Source organism: Tupaia chinensis, unplaced genomic scaffold, assembly GCF_000334495.1.
Source record: "Tupaia chinensis unplaced genomic scaffold, TupChi_1.0 Scaffold142211_1, whole genome shotgun sequence".
Classification (NCBI taxonomy): Eukaryota; Metazoa; Chordata; class Mammalia; order Scandentia; family Tupaiidae; genus Tupaia; species Tupaia belangeri.
This window is the reverse complement of record NW_006202061.1, coordinates 152,149-176,793: the sequence shown is the minus strand read 5'-3', so window position 1 is coordinate 176,793 and position 24,645 is coordinate 152,149. Positions and strand designations below refer to the sequence as shown.

The 24,645-nt window shown below is 39.2% G+C and overlaps 1 protein-coding gene and 1 pseudogene across 1 annotated transcript in view; both read right to left on the bottom strand.

Moving 5' to 3' along the window:
* The window catches only part of LCP1 (lymphocyte cytosolic protein 1), a gene marked incomplete in the record, with an annotated part of 68,547 nt that overhangs the window by 18,921 nt on the left and 24,981 nt on the right, over positions 1-24,645 (bottom strand). Inside the window, 9 exon segments of the mRNA XM_014582091.2 lie at positions 3,116-3,311; positions 4,550-4,645; positions 7,839-7,981; positions 10,813-10,978; positions 12,607-12,688; positions 14,677-14,809; positions 16,144-16,273; positions 16,721-16,884; positions 17,484-17,571. Of these exon segments, the coding sequence (XP_014437577.1) occupies positions 3,116-3,311; positions 4,550-4,645; positions 7,839-7,981; positions 10,813-10,978; positions 12,607-12,688; positions 14,677-14,809; positions 16,144-16,273; positions 16,721-16,884; positions 17,484-17,547 (1,174 nt within the window).
* Positions 20,002-24,645, bottom strand: part of LOC114005105 (tigger transposable element-derived protein 1-like) — a 32,169-nt pseudogene continuing 27,525 nt past the window's right edge.

Here is a 24,645-nt window from a genome sequence, read left to right as displayed (position 1 = left end):
CTTTTTGTTTGTTTTAGACATACACACACACACACACACACACACACACACACACACATACAACACACACAAAGGCATCCTCAACAGGATCTCATCCATGATCACCCTCACCATCATCTTTGTTAGCCAGTGTCATGGGCACACAGGTGCTTGGTATGTACATGTCCACCTGGGAACTGAGCTCTAATATTCTGTATGGCTAATAGCATTGCAGAGTGGCATGCCATCACAAGTCACTGCAGCTGCCTTTTTCATGATCTTAGTTTTTAATTAAAGAGGCTTCAGTAAAAACTACTGGGTCATTGGAAAAGCCATGATACATTTTTTGCATAGAAAGACATATTATGACTTTTTGGATGATCCAATAGAAATAGAATGAAAAAAAAAAAAAAGAAAAACCTATTGTATTTCAGATGTGGCCTCCTATTCTGTATTGGTTTTTATTTCATCTCAAGTCAGCAAGTATTACTATAGCATCTAAAGTAGTGTACAAGATCTTATATGGGTAACTGTTCAGAGTTGGCTCTCAAAGCCTTACATTTTTGCTGGGAAAACAAGACTTCTAGGTATCAAACAAACATAATTCAAGTTAGAGGACTCAAGTACAAGGCAGTTATATTTGCTATTGAGCTGAGACAGAGGAAAGAATAGTGTGGACTAAATTTGGAAGGGTAGAATTTGAACTTTACCTTCTAGGGCTACAAAATCTGGATAGTATAAAGGAAAGAACAGAGAATATGGGCAATAGTAAGGAGTCGGGTAGGAGATGGTGTAAATATGAACAGAAAGGGAATAACAGACAAGGTCTTGATTAAGAGACCGGGAATGGACCAGCAAGTAGCATGGTGTTTAAAGTACTGGATTCCACATGGCTGATTCCTTGGTTCAAGTTCCAGACCTGGAGGCCTAAAAATCACACTGTGTGTGTGTGTGTGTGTGTGTGTGTGTGTGTGTGTGTGTACCCAGAGTTTCAAGAGGAAAATAGAGCAGAAGGGATTGTGGAACCATTCCCTTGGGGTGTGATTTCTTACTTTCTCTGTCTCCCTATCTCTGTTTCTCTCTCTTTGGCAAGTGCATGTGCCTTATAGCAAACTAACAAAATGAGATCAGGGATCTATATTATACAGTACAGAGATTAGGCTGTCTATAGACTGGAGCTAGAATGAGGGATTTTTGAAAGCCAGGTAGTAGATCTAAGTTGATATATTAGACAATGTCAGTTATTTTTATTACTATAACAAATTCTTGAGCAAGGCAGAGATGTAATGAAAGCAGTGTTGGGATGTGTTTGGCAGCGGTGTGCAGGATTACTGAAAGGTGATCTGTATTTAAATCAAAAGAGCAGAGTGGGTAGTGTTTGGCACTGACATGTGAGGCATATAAAAGTGTTTGATGAATGAAGAAACAAGCCCCTAAAACCTATTAAAATAACTGGTGTAAAAGATATTAAGAATCCAGACATCCCAAGGAAGAATTATTAATATTTGCTGATTTGAAGGATAGGAGATATCAATGAAAACCAAAGTTTCATTGGATTTTATCTGGTAATTGTGCTAAACAAATGGTCTTGGGACCAGCAGATGGTGTAATGGTTATGTCACTAGACTCCCACATGGCTGACCATGGTTCAAACCCTGGACCTGGTGGCTTGAAACTCACACTGGGTGGGTGTGTGTGTGTGCCCAAATATCTCAAGGGGAGAATGGAGGAGAAAGGAGTGTGGCATGGCCATTCCCCCTGGGGGCAGGATTTCTCGCTTTCTGTCTCTCTGTCTCTGTCTCTCCTGTGAGCACACATGCCCTATAGCAAGACTATCTCTAAAAAAGCAGAAACAAACAAGCAAATGGTCTAGTTAATAGAACTGGAGTATTTTTTAAAAAGAGAACAGATAGGATCAGAGGTGGGGTGGAAAGTCAATGGAAGAGGAGAGAGGAGAAATGATCAATCCTGTTTTGTACATGCTTCATTTCAATTTATTGCAAAGGACTCAAATAGCGATATCCTAGGGGCAGCTGGAAATGGATAATTAGTGGGCTTGATATATAGATTTTGAAGTCAACAAAATACACAGATCTCTGATGGTTATTTATGAAGTGATACAAATCTAGCAGTGTTCGAATATAGGCTGAAAACTTTCTAGTAAGAATAAAACATTGTGGAAAAGGATCGACCAACACTTTAAATCTAGATTTCCTTGTTTGGGTGACATTTATTGATTATTTACTATTCATCTTGACTTTATTCTTTGTCTCAATATTGGGTCTAGTTCATGATGAAAACATAAAACCTTTCCTATCATTTTTATCTAGAGAACTTGACTAATATGTTTTTTTTCTTTTGTCCAATCTTAGAGCACTGAATTGTAAAATTCATTGCCAATAATTTGGAATTCTGTCTCAAAAAAGTTTTGTGGGCACTCCTCATCCATTCAAATAAAATAAATAAATAAATAAAAAACGCGATGAGCACATACTAGCATAGCTAAATATCATTTTTTTTATTTTAAAAAATTTTTAAAAGAGATTTTTGCTGTGGGGCGCGTACACTCACCAGAGAAACAGGAAGATGGAAAGGGAGAAATCATCCCCCAAGAGGAGGGTCACACCTCATTCCCTTCTCCATTTTTGGGTACACATGCACATGTGCCAGGTGTGAGATTTTAAGCCACTGAGTCTGAGACTCGAACTGCAGTCGACTACATGGGAGTCCAGCAATGTAACCATTACACCATTGTTCCCACTTAATATCATTTTTAGATGGTGAGTGGTGGCAATGTCTTGTCTCTAGAAACTAACGCAGTCCATTAAGTACATAAATTAGGTTTTTGAAACTCAGGATTTATTGTAGCCAATAATTAAATGTATTATCTTCCCAAACATTTAATTCTGATAATGGATGAAGCCTATGTATAATGGATGTGATATAAAGGTATTTGATTGTTCCTGCTTGGCTGTAATTGATCGACTGATCTATTTATCCTCCTACATACCAGAGAATTGATGGCCTGCTTGCATGTGCGATGGGTTTACATTTATTTAGGAGGTGATTTGAGTTGCCGCTGAATTAGCCTTGTGAATGCTTTTCTGAACGTCTTAACCGACTGGTTTACAGTTACCTTCAAGAGCCCCCCAGTCGATGTCCTGGTTCTCCGGCTTTTGTAGGGCAGGGTATCTGTTAAAGAGGTTGGCAATGAACGCCAAGTTCAACTTGGGATTTCCTCGAACAACATCTGTGGCAGTGACAAACTGCCGGCAGCCCAGCCTCTCCGCCTGCTGCAACATGCATTCTGCCCTCTGAATATCGTCCTTCTCCTGCAATGAAAAGGACATCTCAAGGTTGCTCTCCATGCCCCCAATAGATGTGCACGCCATGAAAATGAAATGGGGTGCTCATGGAAACTTTTAGGGTTTAGCACAGGTAGGTACTTGATAATAACATATTATTACATGTATGCGCCTGCACCTACACCAGAAAGACACAAGTAAAGGGAATCTTGCAAATTAAGTAATTGAGACCTCTCATCTCTATACAGAACAATTTCGTCAATTGTGGGTTGCCTTGAAGAGAATCAGTAGATTCCACAATCCTATAATTTAGGTTGATCCTAGTTATATTCAATCATTAAGCTCCTTTTGTATTATTTTCTTTCACAGACTTAGTAAGATTTTTTTAACCAAAAAATGTGTATTTATTAAGTAATAATTTATATTCCTATTTCTAATTAATGAAAGATATTTGCACCTGTCAGTAAGAACATCTGATTAGCATAATTACTTTCCCCACACTGAGTTGGTGTACTTGCAATCCAAACAAAATAAATTCCATCGGTTAGTTAACCTACTTATTGTCATTGATAAATAAACGATAACATTTTGGCATTTGCGGACTTCAGATTGAGAACCACTTACTTCACATGCTCAAATAATTCTAGGAAGTCTCCAGTCACTTCTAAGAAGGGTCTTAGAACGAAATTAAAGTTTTATCGAAGTATGCTGCACTTTTCTGAATGTCTCTAAAACTACCAATTTTCAGAAAACAGGTTTAAATTAGAATTATTTCTCAACATGATGCTTTATTAGTTAACACCCTCTTACGTCTCAGGAACTTTAGTTCTCATTTACTATTACTTCTCATTCAGGAATGGCTTCAATAGTAACTCACTGGATTTAACTCCAATGATGTTAAGTGACAAAAATAGGCAAGGCAACTTCTTAAGAGCCATACTACAGTGGTGACAAGATTGAAGTTTTAACATTCCCGCCCCATGTTAGTGTTATAAAGCCCATTAAATAATGACATACATGGAAGAGTATAACATAGAACGTGGCATTTCATAGTTTCAGTTTCTTTCTTTCTTAGGGTCTTATTCCAGACTCAACTTCCCACAATAATTATCCAAAACTATGAACAGTTTTTAGTAGTTGAAACAGGGCTTTGCCCAGAAATGCTCACTCATGGAACTCCAGAGCCAGGGTTACACGGAACAGTGGAACTGCCCACACAAAGATAGCATCACGTTCTCCAAACAAAACTTGGGATGTGGTCTTACCCTTAGTCCTGACATGTCAATAACCACAGCGGGAATACCTTCTTCATCTCCTTTTGGAGCCACCTGCTCAAGCAGGTGGTAGTAAGCTTTTGAGTCCTGTGAGAAATTAAGACATTGTAAATTCAAAACCGTACAGCTCATTACATACTTGGCACAATAATTCTCCAAAAGCAAATATTTTATTTCCTATTTGACTGTCATTGAACAATATAACTTAATTAACAAAGCTTGAAACATTCAATGATGTAAATGTTCGGTTTGTCTGTTTGCATAATGTATTTGCTTTTCTTTTTTAAAGAAGTATAACAGTTAAAAGTATAGGACATACACAAAAGACAACCCAAGAAGCAAATATTTTTCTGTTGCCCTTAGGGGGAAAAACAATTTATTCACATATATTAAATTGTATGCAGGAAAATATATATATATACCTTTATATTGTTGTAGAAGTCAGTCAGCTAAGGTTTAATTAAAAAAAAAAAGGTGACAGAAGAAGGAAGCAGAAGTTTAAAGCAGAGTTTCAAAATACATTTAATGGACAATTAGCAAAAGAAAAATAAAGATTTCAAAGACAGAAAGTTGAAGCATTAATAAGCAGTTTTTACATAAAATGAGATATATTAAGGTGTACGATGACAAGTACATTTAGTGTTTATCTAGAAGCTAGAAAAAATGGTCACATCCGGTTATGATAGATTGCATATATACGTTGAATTCCGTTTTCTTAGGTTCTTAAAATATGCTTACTGGCAAAAAGAATTCTCTAAATCATCAAATTATTCTCAGGCAATAAAAGCATACATATTTTCACATAATTTATTTAAAGCATTTAAAAGCACCTTAATTTCTCTTAAAGACTGAAAAATCAGCCATTACTTTGTTTCAAAACTGGGCAGAATCTGGACAGGGCAGAGGTTTGCTCACCACATCTGACATTAGAAAGGTGAGACCAAGAGGATGTGAGTCACTGATGTGCACCTTGGGAAGCCAAATTTCATCTCTTTCCTTTCTTCCTACCCCTTCTCTTGCTTTTTAATGTGGTTATTTTGAAATTCCAGCACTGATCTCAGGATGCAGCTATCCCATGAGGACAGGAACAACCACCGTGAAAGTGCTCCGCTTACTAGTTCCTATCTTATACAGGTACTTTACAAAGTCTGAAATGGTTATTATGCTTTATTGTATTTTATTTATGTTTTTATTTTTAGAGAGAGACTTTTGCTATAAGGTGCATACACTTTCCAGAGAGACAGAGAAAGACAGAGAGACAGAAAGCGAGAAATCCCCCTCAGAGGGGATGGCCATGCTGCTGTCCCTTTTCCTCCATTTTCCTCTTGGGATCTTGAGCACGCATGCACATGTGCCCAGTGTGAATTTTAAGCTGGGACTCAAACTGTGGTTGACTACATGGGAGGCCAGGGATGTAACCATGACGACCAAAATGGTTATTATTCTAAAGACTAGTTTTTAAATGATAGGACAATGAGTAAATGGATAAGCTCTAGCAGCCTGATTTTGGTTGAAAAGTTTTATAGTTCCAGCACTTGATTTTTGAGTGCAGAAAGAAATAAGACATCTAACTACTGTTAAGCCATAGTTTGGCTGGTGATGCTAGAAGAATGTTAATAACCAGTGAAAGTTGTATAGTAATACATTTAATTTAGCCCAGGTCTTAAGGAATGGGAAGATTTTTCCCAGAAGTTTTCCTCTAACTGGCAATGAAACTGAATTGTAAACACCATGGAATCCACATTGGGCTGCAGTGGAAAGATATTGCTCAAAGAATTGTAAGCACACCTGGATTCCTGGTGAACATTATGACCTTTCCTCTGACTCTTTGTCTTTGTAAAAAATTTCCTAAACTTTTGAGAAAACAGAGATTGAAATATTTTTCCTCATATTGCATCAATACAAGAGGTCAATACGAGAAGTCTTTCAAAAGCTCATGGAAATGTGTATTATGAAAAAATGAGGCATGGATTTCTATTTCTTTTGCACTGAAACAAACTCATACTTTAATTCCACTTTTCCATGGAGTTTAAAAAAATCCCCTCATACATGCATAAAGCCTGGCACGAAGCAGATATCAGGTTTGGTACTATTCGTGAAATTAGAAGAGTCATTCTCAAGGGACCAGCAGTTAGCATAATGGTTATGTCGCTGGACTCCTATGTAGTCGACCACGGTTCAAGTCCCGGACCTGGTGGCTTAAACTCATGCTGGGCGCGTGTGCGTGCGTGCCCAAGTACGAGAGGAGAATGGAGGAGGAGAAGGGGTTGCGGCGTGGCCATCTCCCCCTGGGGGGTGATTTCTTGCTTTCTGTCTCTCTGTCTCTCTCTCTCTGGTGAGTGCATTGCCCTGTAGCAAAAGCCTCTCAAAAAAAAAAAAAAAAGAGTCGTTCTCTTTTCGTTTTTTAAAAGGAATCCTCATCTGATGCTCTTGTTTATAAAACCAGAGCCATTACAACTCTGTGTATACTCTTTTTACTTCAAATGTAGTCTTACTCTTGCTTTTCCTATCTCAGCCTCATGCCTCTAATTCCTGATACAGAAGTTCTAAGTGAGACCCACCTTCCTTTGATGCTGTGCTAGGACTCTGAACGGATCTGTGTGTGGCCTGGTTTGAGAGCTGCAAATGGACCTTTAGGACAGCAAATGACTCTAAAATAGCACCAGACTACTCCTAGAGCTTCTGAGAGTAGGCCTGTATCTTTGCCTTTTCTCCATTAATGTCCTAATTTTCTTTTACTGCTGCAGTTATTCATGTTCAAATGAAAGTCCTCCTACCTTGATGTCAGTGCTGAAGTTGCCAATTTTGTTGCAGCCTGCATTTTCCAGGTGGTAATTAGCCCACCTCAGCAGGAGCTCTTCCGGGGAGAGTTTCATCAAATCCTCCAGGCTCTCACCTTCTCTCAAAAGAGCTATCAGAGCTGAAGAAGCACAAAAACAGAAGCAAAATAAATACAGGAGATATTTGGGGAGGATTCATTACAGTCTTCATTGAGCTCTGCTGGAAAGATGAAGATAGCACTATTTCTTTTTTCTTTATATATTTTTATTATTATTATTCATACATTAAATTGCTATACACCATTTAGTTTGTGAAGAGACTTTACCCAGCATGATACAGAGCTGCAAATGGACCTTTAGGACAGCAAATGACTCTAAAATAGCACCAGACTACTCCTAGAGCTTCTGAGAGTAGGCCTGTATCTTTGCCTTTTCTCCATTAATGTCCTAATTTTCTTTTACTGCTGCAGTTATTCATGTTCAAATGAAAGTCCTCCTACCTTGATGTCAGTGCTGAAGTTGCCAATTTTGTTGCAGCCTGCATTTTCCAGGTGGTAATTAGCCCACCTCAGCAGGAGCTCTTCCGGGGAGAGTTTCATCAAATCCTCCAGGCTCTCACCTTCTCTCAAAAGAGCTATCAGAGCTGAAGAAGCACAAAAACAGAAGCAAAATAAATACAGGAGATATTTGGGGAGGATTCATTACAGTCTTCATTGAGCTCTGCTGGAAAGATGAAGATAGCACTATTTCTTTTTTCTTTATATATTTTTATTATTATTATTCATACATTAAATTGCTATACACCATTTAGTTTGTGAAGAGACTTTACCCAGCATGATACACACCTCAGTCCAGCCCAGTTGAGACCACCTATTTCTTTGGGATAAAGGTACTTACAGCTTCTCCTGTGCAATAAACACTTTATTATTATTCTCTTAAAAGAGGTATAAGCTATTGTAAGCTTATTTGTTCTCCTGCTTCTCAGACGGAGACAAACAGGCAGATCTTAATATTATGCTTAAGAACCCTTGAAGAGAGCCACAAAAATAACCAAAACTAATAGTACAGAATTCTCTGGTCTGTCAGACCACATTTTATGACATGCAAACACTTTTGCTTTTAAGAGATCAATTTTTTAATAAGAACAATGTTTTTTTCCCTCTATTCCCACAGGTATTTTGTATTTCAAATGCTTACCTGCATATTATAGTAACTCAATAATGTAATCCTGTATTTCCCTAGATGAATAAATATATTTTGCTCAGTTAGAAGGTTTAAATTTAGCTCAGGTCATTATTTGCAAATCAATATTCTTTCTTGTGGGTTCTAAGATCTCTATTTGATTTTTTTTGCTTCTTTATATTATGTGTAATAAATTGCTTTAAATATTATATCTCAGGATTCTTCATTTCTTATTGTGATTGGACATTTAAATAAAAAATATATAAAACTCAAAATTAGAATTTGACTACAGATTTCACATTGGTAGGATTTGTATCTGAAAACTAAAAGGTCACATTGTGTCTTATATGACACTTATCAAGGTCTACTATCTCTGTCAAAGGGACTGGACTGAACTGTTTAGATGCAGATAGGATGGTGAGAGAGGATATGGTAAAATTGGCAGCTACATAGTTGAGATCTTCGAAATCCTAAATGTAATTTTTTACAGTTAATTATTATTTTTCCTTGTATATATTTAAGGTATATAACATGATGCTTTGGTTTGCTTATTTTAATATACATACACAACCAAGGTGATTATTACAGTCAGGCAAATTAATGTAGCCATTATCTCATGTAATTACCTTTCTTTTATTCTTTTTCTTTTAATTTTTGTACCTAGAACCTACTCTCTTGGCAAATTGCCCGTATAAAATACATTTTTTTTTTTTTTAAGATAGGGGGGTCCTGCCATGTCACAATCCTCTTGCCTTACCTACTGAGCTGGGACTATAGGTACAGGCCACCATGCCTTGTTCTGTTTTAGAGTGGGTCTTGCTATGTTGCCCAGGCCAGCCTGGAGCTTGAAATCTTTCTGCCACATCGTCCTGAGATTTTGGGACTACAGTTATCCACCCCTACTCTCAACATTTAGGTTTGACTAGGGATTGACCCCAGTTCTCCTACGGGGATCCAGTCTGTGGGACACAGTGTCCTAGCAGCAAGCACTACAGTGTCCTAGCAGCACGCACTACTGTAGCCTGGCCTACAATACACTGTGATTAATTAGTCCTCATGCTGTACCTTAAATCTTTAGACTCATTTATCCTGTATAACTGCAACTTTGTACCCTTTGACCTATATCTTCTGCTCTAGTCTTGGTAAGAAATAAATCAAGTTTCTCCTAATCTAGGGCTATCACTGCAGGATATGAATGAGAATTGCTTCACAAAGTACACATTATTGCTATGAAATGTTTAAAGGCAAGGTGAACTCTGAAAAAAGCTTGAGAGTTTGGGGCCCCAGACATTTAGAGCTATATGTTTTAAACAAGCATTATTATTAGTCTGTGGTCTTCAAAAACTTTTCCTCCAGCATTTAAGAAAGTCTGGTCGGTGTGGACAGAATCTATTACATTAATATCATGGACTCAAGAATAAATGTAGTCTTTAAAAGTAAAGAATTCCTGGGGCCAGCAGATGGCATAGTGGTTACATTGCTGGACTCCAACATGGCTAACCACGGTTCAAGTCTTGGACCCAGTGGTTTGGAACTAATACCCAGCACTTACGCATGTGTGCCCAGAATCCCGGGAGGAAATGGAGGAGAAGGGATTGTGGTATGGGCATCTCCCACGGCAAGGGGTGTGTGTGTGTGTGTGTATGTGATTTCTCACTTCCCCTCTCACTGTCTCTGTTTCTCTCTCTCCAGTGAGTGCACCTGCCATAAAACTAAAACCTCTACCAAAAAAAAGTTAAGAATTTCTGACATCCTTGGGACCAGCAGGTTCTGTGGTGGTTAAGACACTGGATCCCACGTGGCCAACTCTGTAGTTCAAGTCCTGGACAGATGCTTGAAAAAAACACACCAGGTACATATGTGTGCATACCTAAAATGTTGAGAGGAGAACTGAGAAGAAGGTATGGCCATCCCCTTGCAGGGGGAGAGGGTGGTGACGTTTCACTTTCCCTCTCTCTCTGTCTCTCTCCAGAGAACACATGCACCCTACAGCAAAAAACAAACAAACAAAAAAAATAAAAAAAACCCAAACCCACAAGTAAATAAATAAAAATTAAAAATACGAAAGAATTCCTGACATCCTCCCATAGTCCTTATCATATGCATCACAGAAAGCCATGCCAATGAAGAGACACAAATCAAATTCCTGGAAAAGATAGAAAAGTTTTACTATGACAATTTATTGTATATTTGTAATAACTAGGAACCTTGATTACACACACAAACACACAAACATACAGCTTGATGCACATACACACACACTCACAAACATATTTGTGACTCCATTCTCACCTTCATTTCTGCTGAGTTCAATGTCAGCAAACAACCCAATCTTGATGACTTGCCACAGAAGTCCCAGGACCAGATACGGCTTCCCCTCCTTTAGGTCCTCAGCCCCTATGTTAACCACATGGCACCCGATGGCTGAGGCTGAGTTCAGAGCCAAGTTCAAATTTTCCTGAGGGAGAAAAAGTATGGAAGTTTTGTTTCTTGGCTTAGCAGATATCAAATGATGATTGCTGGTTGGCAATGGCAACAACGTTTTCCTTTGGGAAAGTACAAAGCTCTAGAGGCACAGTCTTCACCAACTGCAACACTGAGAACAGACAGTGACTGATAATTGTGAGAGAAAAATCTAATAACTCAGACACAGCTCATGCAGCAGTCTGTTCAATCAAACCAGTGCAGAGGCAGACCCATCCTGGTCAACATGGAACTAACGAGTCATAGTTTTCTATCTAACTCTGTTATGAAGCCTATACACTCAACATCTCTCTCCATTGACCAGAAATTAAGGGGCACCTTTGGGGAAGTCATTGCCCTTTCACTGAGTATTATAGCTCAGAGAATTGTTGATGCAAATCAGGGTCATAAAAGAGTAACAGGATAGCTTTTGGACTTGCAGACTGGGTATTACGGGAATGAAAAGATACAAATCAAATTCCTGGAAAAGATAGAATAGTTTTACTATGACAATTTATTGTGTATTTTTAATAACTATGAAACTTGATTTTATTTATATATATATATATATACACACACATACACACACACAGACATATAGCTTGACACACACACACACACACACACACCTCATATGTGCTTATGACCAACAGCAATGCATGCCGCTCGTCGACAGTTGGAACGGAGTCCACAAAGTTTCCAGTCTAGAGTCTACATACTACTTTTGGGCCCATAAAGGAGGAGATACCAATGTTGGAGAGATAGAGAAGCTATTTTTCCAACAAACTAAAAATAAAACAAAGGCTACCAGTGGGTTAAGAATAGAACTATCAGAAGAAAAATAGGTTACTTCCTTACTGCTCAAATGATAAATGAAAAACATGGTTTCTACTTATGGCAAAGATATGCATAAATTTAACATTAAACATCATTTATGCTTAATCATTGTTTCAATTTAGTTACCGCTTCCATTTTAAAAGTACACAAGGTTGCTTAAATCCAAACCTGAGCTAATATGCTATTCATGATTAAGAAGTGAGACAAGATTTCTGATAGAATTACAGTAATTTAAAAATACTGGAACATAATATAGAATTATAGCTTGCTTACGGCTGTAACTGTTCCAGTTAATCAGCAAATGGGTGGAATAAAACCAAGTTACGTCTATTACTCATGGCTATGCCAACAGTGCTGTGCAGACTGCCAGAATTACTTCCTGTTTTTTGTTTGTTTGTTTTTTTCTCCCTGTCACTTCTTCCAAAAGCTTTTTTTTTTTTTTTTTTTTTTTTTTTTTAACTAAATTGCTATGTATTTGGCATCAGGTCAAAGATAAATTGCTTGGGAAAGTTTGAATAAAAACATTTAGACTATGTAAATTTTATTCCTAAGTGGTCATGATGAACATAGCACTCCCATCACAGCTAATGCCCCATCAATCTCCATTCCTGCGATATGAGACATAACAGAAATATGTCCCCCACCCCCACTAGTTGTGACAAACCACCAGTTGAAAGCCTGGGATTTGGGGATAATGTCTGAGCCTCTGGAAAAGGCTGACTCCGCAGTGATGGTGCTCATTCATTCCAAGCAAATCCGATGTAAGTTAATGACAGAAAGACATACCTGAATGGTGAAAGGAGTGAGTTTCTTTTTGTTGATTGTTCTTTCATCAATTGTATCTGGCACCGACAGGTTGATCATTTTACTGAAAAAGAAACAGCAAACTAAAGAAAACATGCTTCTGAGTAACAGAGCACAGTAACATTGAATTTAAATTCTACCAATATTATTATTAAAGACAGCAACATAATCTGTGCTACTTGGCATTTAGAGATATAAAATTATTTATACCATTTTGGCTAAATTTAAACTATCTCTGGGAAAAGTTAATGTTCCTGAAGCCATACCAATATTGTGAGCAAGAAATCAGGACCCCACTTCATTTACTCACTCAAAATTGATTAAAGCCTCAATAGAGCATAAAAAATAATTTTTCTTAGGTCATTTCCATCTTATTAAAAAAAGGATTTAGAAAAAAATCTGATGATACATATGACTATTTCTTCTTTTAATGAGAAGATAAATCAGCATTAATACTTTTCCTAACAATTTTTAAACAACTATTTTTTTTCCTGTGGTTGTTCTTTAAAAATGTATTTCCAAAATTTTGGTGTGTGTGTGTGTGTGCACTCATACATATATGTATATTTCTTTTTCTTTTTTCTTTTATTTTTTATTTATTTACTAAACATCTATTTATTTGTTGTTATTTTCAAGCTGCCCAGTCCAGGACTCGAACAGCAGTTGGCCATGTGAGAATCCAGTGTCTTAACCACCATGCCATGTACCTACTGATCCCAATATATACGTATATTTAAATGAAAGGTAATTTACTGCAATTTAGTCAAAACAGAGTGCTAAATCATCATTTGAAAAATATGAAACTAGGACTAAACTAGTGAAGCTCTGGGAGTTGGTGAAGGGGAGGGTTGTGAAAAAAATTGTAAGATACCCGTGTCCTTAAAAAGCTTGTAGTCCAGTTATAGAGACAAAATATATAGATATAAAAAGTCACATACTAGTCTGAAGAACTTTATAATAGTTCCCAAGTGTTGCCAATGATATGTCCTCTAAGAATTCAGTGCAGGGAGAGATCACTCGGAATGCAATAGGGCCAGAAAATGTCAGGTAAAGGGATTTGTATAGCAGGAGATGGCGGGGAGGGCCATTCTTAAAAAGGGAAGAAACGCAAAGGCACAGGTGCAAGTTACACGCAGGCGTGGATGGGGGAGGGTGGACCTGTGTGCTGGTGCTTTCAGCCACTTACTCGGTCATCCACTCCATATGCTGGTGAGTGACAAGGATCTTGGGAGATTAAGGGAAGACCATGGAGTGCCTCAGGTACCAATCTAAGGTGTCAGGACTTGGTCCTGTATGCTAGGGCCTTGATGATTCATTTTGTTTTAGATACTGAACCTTTAAAAACTAATCTCATGATGAATTCTGATGAATAAAATACCAAAAGGAGAACTCTGGTCAGAGCATAGGAAGGGGACTCAATATCTTGCTCACCCATCCTCCCTTTCAAGTCCTGAGCCCACTGCACATGGGACATTTTGCCACTACCTCCCCAAAACCATGGGCTGCAATGGTAGAGAAACTGCTAGCAAGAGTTTCAGAAGCATTTTCAACAAGACCATCCTGAGTTGACTAGCACTGTGTTTGATGGTCTCCCATGAAGAGAACACTCCTTTCCAGGTGTCCCCAGTATTTGAGTTGTATAGTTGTGTGGACTCAAAAGTCCCTTTGCTAAGGGCTACAGCTTACATTGGATTGCCTCAATGATCCTGCTTGCTGTTATCAAGTCTACCTCTATATGGTAGGTCATGTTCAGATGAAGCAAAGTGGAATGTATTCCAAAAACAATTGCTTTTGACCTCATATTATGGTGTCTCCATCTTTATCTCTATAATGTGTATCACTCCTTTCTACTCAAGCCATTGCAGTTTTACATTCCTCATTATAAGCTGCTTTTCAAATTAGTTTGCTCTTCTGGATCTGCTGAGGGTAAGTTCAGAAAAGCATTCCAGGTACAGCTGAACACCGAAGACAGTGTAGGATAAACAGAATTAACTGTTGATGTTACAAGAAAATGGGCAACTCTTTGGAAATCAAGAAAGAAATGTTATTTACCAGAGGACAATGCCATCCCCAACAGCATTAAAGAGGTCATTCGTATTTGGGTCCATTGGGATAACATGTCTGCAATCAGGATCATTTTCCAGGGCTTTGTTTATCCAATTGACAAAGGCGTATTTTTCTTCCTCTACAAGTACATGATTAAAATGATTAATTGCAAAGCGAAAATCTGATGTAATCAAAAATATCCACCTGGATCTCAGATTCTCATGATAAGGAGAGACTTTATGAGGTTATCCGGTTCATTATCTTATTATCTCCAACTTACTGACATTTTCAAAAATAACAGATTGCTTGGAAAATAGGCACAGAATATTCACTTCCAGTCATAAAACATATCAAGCATATTTAGAACAAAGCAAAACAAGGACAAAATATATGCAAATATATGTAGAAGCCAATGCATACATACATTTATGTTAATATATATGTAGATACATGTAAATAATAAAAATATACTTTATGTTGATAGATACATGTAAATAATAAGAATATACTTTATGTTTATAGAGATGAAATTTAAATATAAATGTGGCCTAATGCTCACAGGATAAAACTTGAGGTTCTGTTGTAGCCCTGCTGATGGAATACTTGCAGTATCTAAGAGATTGTTCATACCATTATAACAAAATTGCTATGAAATAAAATCATTTGTAATGGAATCTTTCTTTCCTATCAGTAAAGCTGCTAAAAGTTGATTTTAGAAGCTTCAATAAACCCCAAGTTATACCTTATAGCTTAGCACTGTGTTTTACAAATTATGTGTGATTGTAAACCATAGTGTCCCTCAGAGGAATCCTGACTCATCAAAGTTTGGAAAAGATATCCCTGATGCAGATTTATAATGTACATTCAACATAGCAAAAGTTCTGAAAATTCATGTATTTAAAAATAAGAGGCTAAACTTTGCCTTGGCAATGGTAGATAGTTAAACATAAATTTATCTTTCAGATTAACAAATGTTTTGATGATTGTATTGTTTATACTATTGAAAGTTTCTATTAAGGTGTTGGAAGTCATCCTTTGTATAAATGTACAACTTTCTTCAATAAAAGCACTTTTTTTTTTGATTACTCGGCTGACATTAAGAAAATCTGTAAAGTTAGAAGATAGGAATGTGAGTAGTTAATTTCATCCATAAGATTTACAAAGGAACTTGGTCAGCCTTTAGCATATTTTTTGACTACTGATGAGAGCATCTGGTATCAGACCCTACCTGAAGTGAGGATTGTTTCCAGACTAAGTACCTGGAACTGATCCATTTACACACAGGACAACAAGTAGCAGTTCATAAAGTTGTATTTGCTTCTGTCTTTGCTTACACCCCATAGATTTAAACACCAAGTTTAGGATCTGTAAACTCCTAGGCATGGATCCTTTGTACCGGTCTCCCCCATCCCCAGCCCTCAGTTCCCTCCTCACCCTCTCCATCCCTGCTCCCCACCCATCAGTACAACCCACCTGAGTAGGAGTGTTGGGTGCCAACACTGGACTGCTCTGAAGTACCGCCGATTGCACAAATCCCTTCCTTCTTATTGATTGCTTTTCTAAAGGTCTTGGCAACCTCTGTGCTTTTTAGGCCATGAAAAACCTGCAAAAGTATAATGTACCTTTAGAAACTCAATCAAGGACATCACAAAGGAAGGAGCATGTAATGTTGAAGCAAGGAGGTTAGGAATGTCTTTTTGGAGATTTTTCTGAAATGGAATTAAAGCTCCAGGTTTCAAAAGTGTCTCCTTGCTGGGAACCAGCAGTTAGCGTAATGGCTATGTTGCTGGACTCCCACGTAGTCGACCGCGGTTCACGTCCCGGACCCGGTGGCTTAAAACTCACGCCGGGCGCGTGTGCGTGCGTGCCCAAGATCCCGAGAGGAGAATGGAGGAGAAGGGATTGCGGCGTGACCATCCCCCCTGGGGGGTGATTTCTCGCTTTCTGTCTCTGTCTCTGTCTGTCTGGCGAGCGCACGCGCCCTACAGTGAAAATCTCTCCAAAAAAAAAAAAGTGTCTCCTTGGATTCTGGATTCTGCTTCATACTCACCTTGATAAACTCATCAAAGCTGATCTTCCCATCTTTGTCCAGATCACCTGTAGCCATCAGGTTTTCTGTAATTTCTCTTACTCTGTACCCGGGCAAAGGCAAGCAAGCAGCCTTGAACAAGTCATTCAACTCATTGCAGCTGATGTATCCATTGCCATCGGTATCTATAATGCAAACAGCATTCTGAAACTCCAGGGCAATTCAGATGACAGCATTTAGAGAAGCGAGGCAAGAGTGGATAGGGGGTGAGAGGACAGGGCAGTGATTGTTCAGGGCTTGAGGCCTGAATCCATGAAAGACTCAAAGCTTCATAAAAGGCCTGTTGCTGTTGGATAAGGATGGTAGCATCACTTCCCACATCCATAGTAAAAGAGTCATCATTTCCAGACAGAGGTTCTGGTAACAGAATCTTAGAACTTTTATGTAAATTGTAGGTTCAGTGACGAAAAGTTAAGAGAAAGTATGTAATAATATTAAAATGAAGAAAACCAAAGAAATCAAATAAAATATAAAAGATGAAAGTTACGGACCATTTTCAGAAAACAAACAAACAAACAAAAACTATGAGTGGGAGTTTGTAGTCCATGTTTACAGAGAAAGAAGCAGTGTTCTTGAAGCATATCTTTCCAAAATAAGGCCTCCCTGCTCCTTTAGCCAATACCACTGGTTTTTTGTCACCTCTGCTTTCCTGCTCACGTTACCATTTCACTGACTCTCTCCTAAAGCTACACGATACAGATGAATGCGGTGCAGCTCTACTCACCAACTTTGGCAAAAGCTTCTCTGAGCTCCATCATTTCCTCATCGGACACTGATCCTCTGGCCATTTTTCACTGCTTTAGGTAACAGATCTGGGGAGAAGGAAGACATAAAGAATGTGCGTCTTAGCTCTTGAAGTATTCGTAGTACACAAAGGAGGAATTCCCACATAATAAATGAAGACATATTCATCTGCATCCTCCATGATTGATAACTATCTTTCTATAATGTAAGTCAGAAATAGGCTTTTACTGGGACCAGCAGTTAGCGTAATGGCTATGTCGCTGGACTCCCACATAGTCGACTGCGGTTCGAGTCCTGGACCCGGTGGCTTAAACTCATGCCGGGCGTGTGTGCGTGCGTGCCCAAGATCCCGAGAGGAGAATGGAGGAGAAGGGATTGCGGCATGACCATCCCCCCTGGGGGGGGATTTCCTGCTTTCTGTCTCTCTGTCTCTCTCTGTCTGTCTGGCGAGCACAGCGCCCTATGGCAAAAACCTCTCAAAAAAAAATATATAGGCTTTTACTGAACCCATCCTTAGTGGTCTCCAAGGATGGCTTTCAGCAATTTCTCTCTTCCTCTATGTACAGATGGCTCCCATGTGAAACAGGTACAGCTTATTTCTCTCCTCCTCAAATCTGGGCTGATTGTCTGACTGCTCTGGTCATTAGTAGGTACAGAAACAATGCTGGGAACTGAAAACTTCTGCTTCCTTATTTTGGAGTGCTTATTCTTAAGATACTCCTTACTGGGACCCAGTTGCTGTGCTGTGAGACATTCAAGTTACATAAATATGTCGGTGGAGGAGAACTGGGTGCTCTGGTTAACAGTCCCTGCTGAACTCCCAGCCAACAGCCAGCATTATCTGAGCAGATCCGGGTGGACCTTCTGGCCCATTTGTGCTCCCAGTTGACCACAGTCCAGGCAACATCACGTGGAGCAGAAGAATCACCCAGCAGTGCTTAGTCAACCAGAACAATAGAGAGAGATGCTAAAATGATCGTTGTTTTAAATGACTACATTTAGGAGTCATTTGTTACACAGAAATATACAACTAAAGCTTTTAGCTTTTAAATAAATGTCTTTTTTAGAGCTATCTTCATGTTTATATTAAAAATTAATATGTTTGGGGACCAGCAGTTGGCATAATGGCTATGTCGCTGGACTCCCATGTAGTCGACCGCAATTTGCGTCCCGAACCCGGTGGCTTAAACTCACTCCAGGCGCATGTGCGTGCGTGCCCAAGATCCCGAGAGGAGAATGGAGGAGAAGGGATTGCGGCATGACCATCCCCCCTGGGGGGTGATTTCCTGCTTTCTGTCTCTCTGTCTCTCTCTGTCTCTCTGGCGAGTGCACGCATCCTATAGCAAAAACCTCACAAAAATATCAATAAGTTTGTCTAGGCCAACAGATAAATTTTGTATCTTCAAAAGAAGTGAATCAAAGTTCCCTATGAATTTAGGGCTGGACAAAAAGGAGCTAAACTTTTAATAATTCATGTAGGGGGATCTGAGGTTTTTACGTGTTTTCTTCTTAGAAAGACTATGTTGTTGCTGAGAAAAAAAAATGCTAGTGCTTGAGGAATGTCCCTTTCCTTTTGCATCATTGCTGCCCTCTAGAGGATTGGAAGAGAATGAAAAAAGAAAAAAGGACTGCATTCTCCATGTCCCTGGATAGTCCACACCAGCATGTTTCACATCAAAATTTCATTGAAGCTTGTAGGATTTTCCTGTCAGGATAGGGAACAGTGGAGTGTGGAGACTGGGGTATTTCTAAGTCTCATTATACTTTGGATGTTCTAGTATAGTTACCAATTTAGAAAAAAATTAGGTTTGTGACAGAATGCTGCTTTAAATTAATTTCCTTTTAAAAACTTTATTTTTTTATTTAGACAAAGCAAGTTCTCACACTTCAATTCACATTCTGCACCCAAGCCTTTCCCAGCCAGGATAATGGGCACGTGTGCATGAGGACCAGAACCCTGGTCTTCCATATGGCTCCCAGCAACACAGAGCATTGCATTACCATGGCACTACCACAACTGGTCTTGCGTATACCTTGGAGATATTCTGGGCTCAATTTCCAAACACTGCGATTAATATCACAATAAAGTGAGTCACTCGAATTTTTTGGTTTCCCAGTACATATAAAAGTTGTTTACATGAGTACCAGCAGTTAGTGTAAAGGCTATGTCACTGAATTCCCAGGTAGTCGACTGCAGTTCAAGTCCTGGACCCAGTAGCTTAAACTCTCGCTGGGTGTGTGTGCATGTGTGCTCAAGATCCCAAGAAGAGAATGGAGGAGAAGAGATTGCAGCGTGGCTACCCCCTCTGGGGGGGTGATTTCTCGCTTTCTGTCTCTCTGTCTCTCTCTGTCTCTCTGGCGAGCTCACATGCCCTGCAGCAAAAACCTCTCAAAAAAAAAAGTTGTTTACACTATACTGTAGCTTATTAAGTGTGCAATAGCATTGTGTCTAAAAAAATCGCAGACCTTAATTTAAAAATGCTTTATTTAAAATAATGCTAATGATTATGTGCACCTTCAGCAAGTCATAATCTTTTTGCTGATGGCCTGGATGTTGAAGGCTGCTGACTGATTAGGGTGGTGGTTGCTAAAAGCTAGGGTGACTGTGTCAATTTCTTAAAAAAGATAACAAATGAAATTTGGCTAATCAATTGACTCTTCCTTTTATGGACGATTTCTCTGTAGCATGTGATGCTGTTTGACAGCTTTTTCCCACAGTACAACTTTTAAAATCAGGGTCAGTCTTCTCAAACCCTACTGCTGCTTTGTCAACTAAGTTTATTTACTATTCTAAATCTTTCGTTGTCATTTTAACAGTGTTCACAGCATCTTCACCAGGAATATATCCCATCTTAAGAAACCACTTTTTTTATTCCTCTGTAAGAAGCAACTCCTCATCTGTTCAAGTTTGATCATGAGATGGCATCAATTCAGTCACATCTTTGGCTTCCACTTCCAGGTCTAGTTCACTTATTTCTATCACATCTGCAGTTACTTCCTCTGCTGAGGTCTGGAACCCCTCAAAGTTATCCATGGGGACTTCTTCCAAACTCCTGGTACTTGTTGATATTTTGACCTCCTTCCACGAATTATAATTGCTCCTTATGGTAGCCAGAATGGTGAATTCTTTCCAGAAGGTTTTCCATTTACTTTACTCAGATCCATCAGAGGAATCACTATGGGTGGCTGATATGTAACTACAAAGTGTACTTCTTAAACAATAGTCTCGGAAGTCAAAATTATGCCTCATCCATGGGCTTCAGAATGAATGTTGTGTTAGTGAGTGTGAAATCAACATTCATCTTCCTGTGCATTTTCATCAGAGCTTTTGGGTAAATAGGTACATTGTCATCGAGTAGTAATATTTTAAAAGGAACCATTTTTTCTGGATAGTAGGTCTCAGTAGTGGGCTTAAAATATTCAGTAAGCCATGCTGTAAACAGATGTGGTGTCATGGCTTTTTGTTCCATTTATAGAGTAGATATTACATAATTCTTAAGGGCCTAGGATATTTGAATGGTAAGTAAACACTAGCTTCAACTTAAAATCACCACCTGCGTTGGCCCTTTTCGAGAAAATTGGCCTGTTTTTTGAAGCTCTGAAGCCAGGTACTGACTTCTCTACCTATGAAAATCTTAGATGGCAGCTTTTTCTATGGGAGGCTATTTAGTCTACCGTGAAAGTCTGTTGATTAGTGTAGTCATCTACTGTTTTAAGAAATTAAAATATAACTATACTCCATTAAATGCTTGCAACTATGGCTTAGGTCTCCCTAATATTCTTTTTTTTTTCTTTTTTCTTTTTGTTTTTTTTGCTATAGGATGCGTGTGCTCGCCAGACAGACAGAGAGGGACATAGAGACAGAAAGTGAGAAATCACTCCCCCCATAGGGGATGGCCACGCCGCAATCCCTTCTCCTCCATTCTCCTCTCAGAATCTTGGGCATGCACGCACACGTGCCGGGCGTGAACTTTAAACCACCGGGTCCGGGACATGAACCGCGGTCGACTACATGGGAGTTCAGCGACTTGCTGGTCCCTCCCTAATACTCTTCATCAGCACTCCACATATATATTAATAAAATGTTCTCCCTCATTGTATTTTAAGCAAGGCCTGGTGGTAAAATCCAACCTAAAGCCCTATAGCTAGTTGGCATTTCTGGGGTGTTTATTTGTTTCTACATTTTTGCTAAACAGAGTGTGCACTCCTGAGGACAAAGAGAGGATAAATGAGAAAGTCCTTCATGGGGAATGGTCACACTGCAATTGCTATTCCTCTGTATCTCTATTCTCTTGGGATTTGGGGCATGCATGCACATGAGCCTGGCATGTTTCTCAAGCCACAGCATCTGGAACTTGAACTATACAGTCAGCCATGTGGGATCCACCTGCATTCACCACCATACCACAAGCTAGCCTACCCCTCTGGCATTGAAGTATCTTAACACCTCTTGGTTCATGGTCTTCACGATTATGAGATAAATTCATTCACTTAACCTGTATTTTATGACTGCCTACTATATACTAGGTACTATTCTTTATTTCAGATAAGGTATATTTACACAAGCCTAGTTAGCTACCCTAAAAGGATGAAATAAGATTAAAGGTGAGGAGGATAAAAAGGATCTCTGAATCTATACCTGGTCCTATAGATTTTGATGTAAGAGAGTAGATTTTAGAGCACTATTAGAAACTGATGATGGGGACCAGCAGATGGCATGGTGGTTGAGGCACTGGACATGGCCGACTGTGGTTTGAGTCCTGGACATGGCAGCTTGCTTTCTCATTTTCCTTCTCTCTCTCTCTGTATTTCTCCTTGTTCAAATTTAAAAATAAATGATGAATAAATAAAATTAAAAAGAGGAACTGGTGAGACATATTACAGGCAGGAAATGAGACAGTATTTTAAGTTTCAAAAGTAGAGCCAAGAAAGAAAGAATTACAGTGTTGGATAAAAAAGGAAATTTAAAAAATGTAAAGATTGTGGTATACTGAAAAAGTAGAGAAACTAGTTTAGCATTAAAAATGCATGGTACATTCAAATAAAGGGTCTAGGAAGTAAAAGTTATTTAAAAGCCATGAGGCAGGAGCCAGCAGATGGTGTAGTGGTTAAGGTGCAGGATTCTCACATGGCCAACTGTGGATCAAGTCCCGGATCCTGCAGCTTGTAACTCAAGCTGGGCACAAGTGCATGTGTGCCTAAAATCCTGAGAGGAGAGTGGAGAGGAAGGGATTGTGGCATGGCCCTGGCCCCTGGGGAGTGATTTCTCACTTTCTGTCTCTCTGTCTCTCTTTCTCTGTCTCTCTGTAGCAAAAATCTCCCTCAGGAAAAAAAAAAAAAAAAGAAAAAGAAAAAAGAAGAAACCACGGGGCCAGGTATGTGGCACAGTGGCTAAGCTCTATACAGAGGTGGCCAGATCCTGCACAACTGACCATGTTTCAAATTCTGGCCCTGGGGGACAACACACTGGGTGCATGTACACACATGCCCAGGAGCCTGGGTATGGAAAAATGGAGGGAAAGGTATTGTGGTGTGTCTGGGCTCCATTGGGAGATTCTCTCTTCGGCACATGCATATGACCTTAGGTATTAAAAACAATAAAAATAAATAAAGCCATGTTATTTTTAAACCACAGCATATAGGTCAAGACAAAAAACCTTAATGATATTGTTTCTAAGAGAATTTTGAGGGAGCAGGATCAACTCAGAGAAGCCAATCAATGAGAAGGCCATCAGGTTTTAACAATCCAAAGTCCTTCAGTGACTTAACAGCTGAAGCAAAGAGAAGTCGATTGAATGAGTTTAAAAGGTGAATTGAAGAAGGAATAGTCAGTAGTCAGATTTATTGTGATACCGTTTGTAGTGGTTGGACTGAAACATGCAATGGCATCTAGAGAGTCTCCTTTACCTTAAGAACGAGTGGTGAGTACTGGGGGACACAACCTAACTTTTAGAGACAGAAGAACCTCTGAACGAATTTACTACAATTCTTTTCATCTCGTAGATAAGGAAACTGAAGGTCTAATGAGATGAAATGTTTTATCTACGTACAAGTTCCCAAAGCAAAGCCAGGCCGAAGTTTGTTCAGTTTCCAGGCGCTGATGAGTAGAGCAGGAAAAGGATGGAGTTACCATTAAAAGGGCCATTAAACAGTCCATAACCCAGAAGAGGCCGCGTAACTAACTGAACCAAGCATGCAAGTGGCAGCATTTTCACAAAGCAGAGCAGCAGGAAGAGGACATAATTACCATAAAAACAAGCAGATCAGATCATTTCTAAGAGGGACATTGCTGAGGTTACAATCAAATGTTAGATACTTTACATAGACTAGGAATGTGTTTGCCTGGAAAAAATGCACCCATTTAAATTCATGCATAGTTGAAGGGCTGGGTTATGGTCATTAAAGAGGGTTTCAATGGACAAATGACCGCACCACACTGGCAGCAAATTACAGACGTGTTGCTGCAGTCCTGGGGTACACTGGTGAATTTGGAGCCTGGAAGGAGGGCTGAAGAAGGTACATGTCTTCTAGGCACGAATGAGTGGTTTCTTTAGCTCTGCTTTACTGCTCCTGCATTGAGAGTGGCCCTTATTTTTCAAAAGTTCACTTATTTATTTCCTGAGTGAGAGTGAGAGAAAGCAGCCCTAACAGGGTTCTTGATGCCACGATCCACCCACAGTTTCAGTCAGCCTGGATCATGGGCATATATACTCCTGACACACTCAGGGAGGTCTCTAAATGCAAACAGGGAACCTTCCCATAGGGAGTGTCTCATAAAGCATCATATTTTACTGTTGCACTGTCTGGCCTGTGGGTGTGGCCATTCTGACTATCATCTAACTAGGCCTTGCCATGAACCATTTTAAGATTTTGTTTGTTTTTTAATTGTTGGTAAATTTTGGAACTCCTGTTTTTGAATCACTACTCAAACCATAAAGATAAGAAGACAAGGGCCAGCTGAGTGGTACCAGAGTAACATGCATTTCAGGAAAACCTAGATCCAAATGGAAGGTCAACGGTTCAATTCCCTGGTTAACCTGTACGTGCCCCTGGGTGTATGTGCCCATAATTTTGGCTGGGAGGGTTTGGTGGAAGGGTAAACATGAGTGAGATCCTGGTGAGGGTGTTTTTTTTTTTTTTTT